General features: G+C 39.1%; 1 protein-coding gene across 3 annotated transcripts; it reads right to left on the bottom strand.

The window, feature by feature from the left end:
* Positions 1-345: 345 nt before the first annotated feature.
* Positions 346-7,814, bottom strand: NXT2 (nuclear transport factor 2 like export factor 2). 3 transcript variants are annotated; one of them, XM_055122013.1, is made up of 5 exons: positions 7,709-7,814; positions 7,436-7,520; positions 6,128-6,214; positions 3,585-3,729; positions 346-2,577 (listed from the first exon to the last, which is right to left on the bottom strand). In XM_055122013.1, exons 2-5 carry the CDS (start codon positions 7,448-7,450, stop codon positions 2,396-2,398), a joined length of 429 nt encoding a protein of 142 aa, XP_054977988.1. In that variant the 5' UTR covers positions 7,451-7,520; positions 7,709-7,814; the 3' UTR covers positions 346-2,395. The 3 variants fall into 3 exon arrangements, with proteins under 3 accessions (XP_054977988.1, XP_004606442.1, XP_054977989.1); XM_004606385.2 differs by lacking the exon at positions 7,709-7,814 and having other exon boundaries at positions 7,436-7,687; XM_055122014.1 differs by lacking the exons at positions 7,436-7,520; positions 7,709-7,814 and adding an exon at positions 6,845-6,945.
* Positions 7,815-8,025: the final 211 nt, after the last annotated feature.

Here is an 8,025-nt window from a genome sequence, read left to right as displayed (position 1 = left end):
TAGAGAAAGAAAAAGTCCAAATCACCAATCATTGTTTTCCATGCTCTTTTTTTCAAACTTGAAAAACCTTATATTATAAGGAAACAAGTATCTGGTTTTGGATTGGGGCACGGCGGTGGGGGATTATTTTTGGGCAATGTCCACTGGTGTTCAGGGATTCCTCCTGGCTCTTTACTCAGGGCCCACTCCTGGAAGGGCTGATATGGGATGCTGAATGTCGAATCTGGATTGGCTATGCACAACGTGAGAGCCTTACCTTACCAGTGTTATTATCTTTTCAGCTTCAATTTGGTATTTTTTTCACAAAACCCTGAAAGATCTTAAATAAGCTTGAGAAAATATCACAAGGCAAATTTTATTTTCAGCTTTTCAAATTACAAAAATAGGTGCATGTCAAAAATACAGTCTCGTCTATATAAGAGCAGTTCCAGTCATTTGAAAGTAATTATACAGAGATCAGAAAAAGCAATTCATAGGCAAGCCCCAAAATATATGGTTGGTGAGTAGTATATAACCACTTGAATTCAGTTATTGCTTTTTAATATGCAGCTTTTACTTGATACTGTTCTCCACAGGGGGAAAGGCAGTACTTGGGTACTCTAACTATTGCTGCTAATGCTATAGTTTTAAAAGGTTCATCTAAAACTAAAGTTCACGTTGAAATTCACATATGTACAATGAGGTATGCTCTAAATTTTAGTTCTAACTCTTTCTCCAGTGTATTCTTTAGGGCAAGAGTAATGAATTACCTAAGTTTCCAAGTTGATGACAAATATTTTGAATTTCTAGAGACAAACTAATATGTCTAGTTAAAAATAATCAAAACAATAAATTCAGAAGAGACAGTTTAAGCAAAAATTAAAATTAGGTCTTCTTTATCTTTAGATTTTGAGACAAATTTTCCTCCAGGTTCTTAAGATTATGAAGCTTTAATTTTCTCTATTTATTATTTATAAGAACAAAGCACCACATAACTGGAAATTGTTTTAAAAGTCTGTTTGATGATATATAGAAAAATAAATCACAAAATTAAACAATTGAAAAGATAAAAAGATAATAAAATTAACAATGTAAAACGCAGAGAACAAATCACATGTTTTGGGAGCATGTATACACAGGATACTTTTGGCCTGAAGTTCACATGGAAGACTTAGAAATGAAAGTTTTCCCAAAGAGATATGAATGGCTTTGTTTTCAACCTTCCTATCAGGCATTGCTGCAAGGTCAGGTTTATTGCTGATAACTTACCCTGGGTTCTTGAATAAATTGAAAAATCCATTGGCATTATGTATGAGGTGAACTAGAAAAACCTTTAAAATCTCTTATAACAAAAGTGACAAGCATGATCATTAGCAGGATCTTACCTCAGTTAATATCAAAAAGTACGCTATCTTTTTAGGAGGTAGAAAATAAGTATCAAACTTTGCCCTTTTAGCCACTCCTATTTACATTTGGCTGAGCTCAGATCCCTAAAATTCTCACTCCTCATTCTCCCAGTAAAGCTATTTGTCCTACTACCATTTATTCCTTACAATTAAAGACCTGGGGCTGCTAAGAAAAATCTTTTTTAAAGAATTCTTCTTTTAAGCCCACTACATCAAATACTCAAGTATTACTAGAGAACATTTTAAGCTCCTTTAGTTTATTAATTTATAAGAAAATATGCTAAGATAAAAAAATTAATATAGAGACTGATGAACATCTCTATATGTGAGTCTATTATGTCAGAATAGTTATGTAATCCTAAATAAGTAACATTTTCCTTGATCTGACTTGTAAATGCCTTAAATTAAGACTGTATTAAACAGTGAATACTACAGTAGGTCTATGTTCTACTTAAAAATTAACCTTATAGGGGCTGGAGTGATAGCACAGCGGGTAGGGCGCTTGCCTTGCACGCGGCCGACCTGGGTTCCATTCCCAGCATCCCATATGGTCCCCTGAGTACCGCCAGGGGTAATTCCTGAGTGCAGAGCCAGGAATGACCCCTGTGCATCGCTGGGTGTGACCCAAAAAGCAAAAAACAAAACAAAACAAAATTAACCTTATAAGAAAAAAAAACACTCCCAGAGGGTTATATTCTGCTAATTATTCCATAGATAGTATTATGAAAGGATTTCACCTTTGCAGTAAGTTGGGCTCACAGTGAGTAAGTTAAGTGGAGAAATCACATATTCAATATACTGCAAGAATGTATGTAAGACATGCAAAAAAACTAGTCTCAAAGCTCTTAAGGTAAACTATCCAAGTTGAAGCAGCTAGTAATATTGCTGTTTGAATAAAAAATTAAAGCAAAGAGGGCACATACTAACTTATAATGCCTTCAAAAGGAAATTAATTCACATATACTTGTTGCTGGAACTAATGGATCAAAACAAAATAGACTTTTGCCATTTTAATTACAATACCAATCTTGAAAACGGAAACAATCGCTGGCAATTTTCCACACAGTACTGTCAGGCGAAGACTGAGCAGTTAGCAGGAAAGTCTGGTTGAAGAAATGCTGCTTATTTCCATCAAACTTCACGATTCCACTGGTCACAACGAGAACCGTAGTCTGGGCCTGAGTAGCATATTCTTTACCCCCAGCCCCGGGGTAGCAGGGAGAGAGAGAGGGAGAAAGAGGTCAAGAAAATAAGAGAAAGGGAGAGTGAATGAGTGGGAGAATGGAGGAGGGGGGAAAAGGAGTGGGAGAAAAAAACAGAGGTCAGTTTCTATTTCAAAATATGAAGATTTTTTTCAGGCTTAAGCTAAAAGGCTTTTCATTAAAGACTGGAAGAGTTTCATGTACTTTCTTCACCTTAAGCATGATCTTGAACCTGCATGCTCAAATGATTGTTTAGTTTAGAAAACTAAACAATCATTTTAAAGATAGTAGAAGTATTGTAAGCCCAGAAATATTTGGTGTGTACTAAATTTCACAATAAAAAGTTTTTATGGACCTTTTTACAGGTTACAGGACCACTTGTTTCCTGTATAACACTTCCTTGGTTATAACAGAGCTTTTGCATATTTTGCTTCTTAAGCTACTGTTCTTTTAAAGAACTAAAAAGGGAAAAAAGTAACCCTATTTTGATTGTGAAAGTTATACTTTTGAAGGACTAAAATCAACCTGTCCTAAACTATTTAATACACTTAGGATTCCACCTAGAGGTTACTCTTATAAACTGCAACAATTTACCTAGAATCAAATTCTATTTTGCAAAAAGGCACTCAACAGAGTAAATTTCTTCCATGAAATTTTAGTAGGTTGAAAAGTCAATAAAACACATGGAATTATTTTATATGAAGGTATATGAAGACACATAAACCTCACTACTTTATAGAAAGTGGTAATTTCATATCAACAAAAATTACAACTAGTCTCAATTTTCACATAACTTTTAACAAAATACAATCACACAAGTCACAAAAAACCTAATGTGATGATATGAATTTACTCTAAAGGAAGGCCAACGCCTGATACAGCTGAAATTTTCATTGTATTTAACTTGTTTAATAAAGTAATTAATTCTATTATTAAAAGTGTGTTGCTTCTGCTCAGTGCTCACTAATGTAAAAGAAAGGATAATACTTGGTCTTACCATGAACTGGCTGGCAATCTAACACATTGATCTGAAACTCACTAGAAGGCAACATGTCAAAAAAATTCAACAGGGCATCCAGGCCAATAATAACATTTCCATTCCAGACTACAGTGGCCTTGTCCAGATACAGTCTGGTTAATACCTATGAAGAAAGGGAAAGGGAAAAGACTTTTGATCTTGACCAAGCATATTTTTAATTGCAGTAAAGTTGATTTTCAAGGCTTATGTGCTTAAGGGGTACAATTTTGCATGACCAAAATATGTTGCAACATAACTACCATCGAAGTATGACAACAGTCCTTTGGACACCTCACCCCCTCCTACACTCAGTTCCCCTCCTGGATAAACATTTAATAGAGGACTGAAAAATTCTAAGTGATACATAAGCATTTTCTAATTTCCATTTACCTCTACTTGTACCTCCCACTGGATGACAATGTCAAGGTAATCTACCTTATAATCTTGACCTTAGTTACTATCTTACACCTACAATTTTCCTTTTTTTTTGTTTCACTAGGGTCACAATGAGAAAACTTTGCATCCATACTGGAACAGAGTTTCAAACTTTCAATTCCAGTAGTAAAATGATTAAATGATGACAGGTTTCAAATATATGCACTCCCAAATCAGTTTTAGTATACTTCCCTTGTCTGATATGAAAATTAACAAAATTATCAATAAAACTATCCTTGTACAGTTTGATTCTAGTGTTTATATACATTTAAGTCACTTAAATGTTTTAAATACTTTATGTATGCATGTGGGTATTGTGTCTCGAAGCTTTCAAAAGTAAAATAGAAAAAAAGTATATTTCATCACCAGACTAAATAAATTTGTTTAACTTTCATCCAAGTTAAATGTTTGAATTAAGCAGATAATGTTTCCAAGTGAATACTTTCTGTGATTGGAGTTAACAGCTGAATTTTTCCTTATGCTGATAAGCAATGAGGCAAGAAATTTGCACATATGAAAATAACTAGTTACAGTTCAGGGACAAAACAGAACACAAGAAATATGATAAAATGATAACTTGTTCCATTGAAGACGCAAAATGTTCAAGGAATGTGGATTCTGTTTGTGAGCAGGAGCAAAAACTGCAAGCTCTAATCAGAAATTATCTATTAAAATATAAAATGAAAGATGAAAATTAGGGGAAAGTGCTTTGAATGAAAAACCCCTTTACTAGTACTACTAATATTAGGAAGAATAAGTTCTTTTTACTACTACCGAAACAGCATACTTAGTTTAAAAGACCCATGAGTACCTGTTAAAACAGAATCTTTGATAAGTATATTAAGGCCCAAATAAGGCAAACTTCAACTGGTTACTCAAATCACAGGGATTATTCACTAGGACATATTATTTGCTTAATTCAAACATTTAACTTGGATGAAAGTTAAACATATTTATTTAGTCTGGTGATGAAATGTACCTTTTTTCTATTTTACTTTCGAAAGCTTTGAGACACAATACCCACTGTCACGCTCTTGTACCTGCCCCATGTCATCAAACATCAACTTCCAGGAACTTCTTTTATCTTCTACTTTAGAAAAGGTTTTTAGAGATAGTAACTCCTGTATCTACAGTATAAAGTTCACTAAAACAGTCCTATGCTGATAAGCGATGAAGCAAGATACTGGCACACATGAAAATAACTAGCTATAGTTCAGGGACAAAATACAACACAATAAAACTGATGAAATAACTTGTTCTCTTGAAGACACAAAATATCAAAGGCATGTGGATTCTGTTTGTGAGCAGGAGCAAGAGCTGTGAGCTCTAGTCAAAAATTATCTATTAAAATATGAAATGAATGTTGATTTTGCTACCAGACTGTGAGTAGCCCGAAGGGCAAGGGGGAGAGACACAAGTAGGGGGGAGAGACTAGTGAAGAAGAGGAGCATCCATAGAGCTGGGATCGAGCAATGAGGAGCTAGGAAGGGAGAGAATCCAGAGAAGAGAGCGCAGCCTTCAAGATGGAGCACGGAGAATAAGGAGCTCAGAGAAACTGGAACAAGTGCGTGGAGAGAATGGAATAAATGGCATCTGATCAATCAAAAAAAATAAAAATAAATAAAAAAATTAAAAAAATAAAATATTAAATGAAAGGTGGAAATTAGGGGAAAGTGCTTTGGATGAAAAAGCCCTTTGCTAGTACTAATACTATTTTAACCATATAGGGCAAACTACAGGGCTAAGAAAAAAAGTAACATAGTTAAGTAAATATATGCTGTACCCTATGCAGTATTTAAAGAAATTCCCACTTATTCCCCTAAAAGTGAAATGAAGTTAGGAAAAGTGAGAAACTTGCCCAAGGTCATGCAGCTGGGGTAAGGTAAAGCCGGGATAAGATTCCAGAACCCACACTTCCATCAGTATCATGACCAAGTCTTTCCTAAACAATGCTCATTTTCCCCCAAAATAAGAAATCCACAATTATCATTTATGCAAGTCAGGTGAGTTGCTAACTCACCCCAAATAAAAACAAACAAACAAACAAACCACGGGTATCTAATCAAGTAACAGAATCTAACACTCACCTGTCTTCTTTTATCCATTGTCTCATAGTAAATATTGACAAATTCCTCAGCAGCTCTACAAGCCTGATCTACATGAGTCTTAAAATCCTGTAAGAAAAATTACAGAAGTGCATATTACCACCTCTCCACCCCCTCACACATGCACAATATCCAACAGTCGGGACTTCAACGACTTTGCAGTTTTATGTATGAACACATTTCTCTCCTATACACTTGGGGTTTTTTTGCATTGCTAGGATTCAAACCCAAGGCTTCACAGATGCAAGGCAAGTCCTCTCCCGCTGAGCTTACACCCCCTAACTTCTAAATCTCGATTGTTTTAAAGGTAGGGCTCAAAAGTTTATTTACTTGACAACTGGCAATTCAGGCATTCCGTATTTTGCAAAACATTCATATTAATGAAATAGCGGCAGAATGGGGGGGGGGGTGGGGGTGGGGGCTATCATTTGGTAAAGCAGGGACACGTGTTATCTTTTTTTTTGGCTTTTGAGCCTGGATTACTCGGCGCTCTCTCTGCACTCGGGGAATGGGGACCATATGGGAATCGAAGCTCTGGTCGCAAGCAAGCAAAGCGAGTCCTATCCGCTGGACTATCTCCCAGACCCCTCTTGTGTTCTCCTTTCAAGGAGAAGTTAAGGCTAACTGAAAAGAGTGCCGTATGCAAAAAAAAAAAAAAAAAAACCTACAACGGAGTAAGAATAAAAATCTGCGAACTACCTAAAGAATCAGTACTTGAGAAACTTCGCGGACATCAATGTCAGAATGCTGCAGTGTTTATAAAGAACTTCAAAACCTAGAAAATGCAAGCGCCGGGCGTGGCTCGAAAGCCAAAAAGCCTGGAGAACACAGTTCCCCTGCTTCACCGAGCGGCAGCACCTGCCCGCCTCCTCTGCCGCCGCCCCCAGCCACTGATCTAGCCGAGACTATTAACGCTCATTCCGAACCAGACTCCGATCTCTGGGGCGATCTATACAGTGAGGAACGGAAGTGAGACTGCAAGCTGTAAAAAAAAAAAAAAAAAAAAAAAAAAACGGCGCCTAACGCCGTCACCTCTAGCTAGTGCTCAACTCAGGAGTCTTTCCAGGACCTGAACGCAACTGGCTAATTGGGGCCGGAGCCGGGGGGCGACGGAGGGCTGGGCGGGGAGGGGGGCGGTCAGGGACTCTGAGGGGGGTTTGGGGGGAACAACCCCGCCTTGGAGACCGCGGGCAAAGTCCTGATTCGCTCCTTGAGCACGTGATCAACGAAGCCGGCACGAGGCCCCTCCCCGGAGCTCCCCGCCATCCCCCCCCCCCCGCGGACACTCACCAGAGTCCCGGCCATCGGGGTGCCGGTAGCGCCCTGTTCCGGCGGCGGCAGGCTCACTGCGTCTTCACGTCTGGGGCCCCAACAGCTGTCGGCAGATCGGTGCTTTAGGAAGTCACCAAAACCCGCCAAACGCACCGAAGTCCCCGCCCGCCCATGCTCCCCCGGAAGCGGCGCGGTCCGGTGATCAAACAGCCCGATGTGTCAGGCGAAACGCAGCGGCTTCGGGTTCCGCCCTCCGCGCTCCCCCGCCGGGGGCGCTGGCTTGTGTGTTACCTCTTCCGAAAGATGCTCCGGGGGGCTGGACACTCTATGGGGAAGCGTCCCTCTCCCTACCCACACGAACCCAGGGTGCACGAAAGCATAAAGGGTCCAGCAGACGGTTTCCTTGGCCTCGGGAGGCGGCACCAAGGGTGCCGAAAGCCAGCGAGGAACGCCCAAGAGAAAGCGGCTGAACCCGCCAGGCCAAAGGTCAGAGGCAGAGGGAGGACACGGGCGCAACCCTACTGCGCATGACTGTTAGAGAACAATCGAGAATTCTAGAACATTCTGGAAAACAAGTTCCCGCCGCCATTAAACAGCGCCATCTCCGT

The sequence above is a fragment of the Sorex araneus genome, chromosome X, assembly GCF_027595985.1.
Source record: "Sorex araneus isolate mSorAra2 chromosome X, mSorAra2.pri, whole genome shotgun sequence".
Classification (NCBI taxonomy): Eukaryota; Metazoa; Chordata; class Mammalia; order Eulipotyphla; family Soricidae; genus Sorex; species Sorex araneus.
This window is presented reverse-complemented; position numbering and strand designations above follow the sequence as displayed.

What these genes read in the sequence shown, in the direction of transcription:
- NXT2 (XM_055122013.1), bottom strand. An exon ending in CAATGGATAAAAGAAGACAG is followed by an intron (nt 3,730 to 6,127) that starts GTGAGTGTTAGA and finishes CTTTCTTCATAG; the next exon opens with GTATTAACCAGACTGTATCT. An exon ending in AGATTGCCAGCCAGTTCATG is followed by an intron (nt 2,578 to 3,584) that starts GTAAGACCAAGT and finishes CTGGGGGTAAAG; the next exon opens with AATATGCTACTCAGGCCCAG.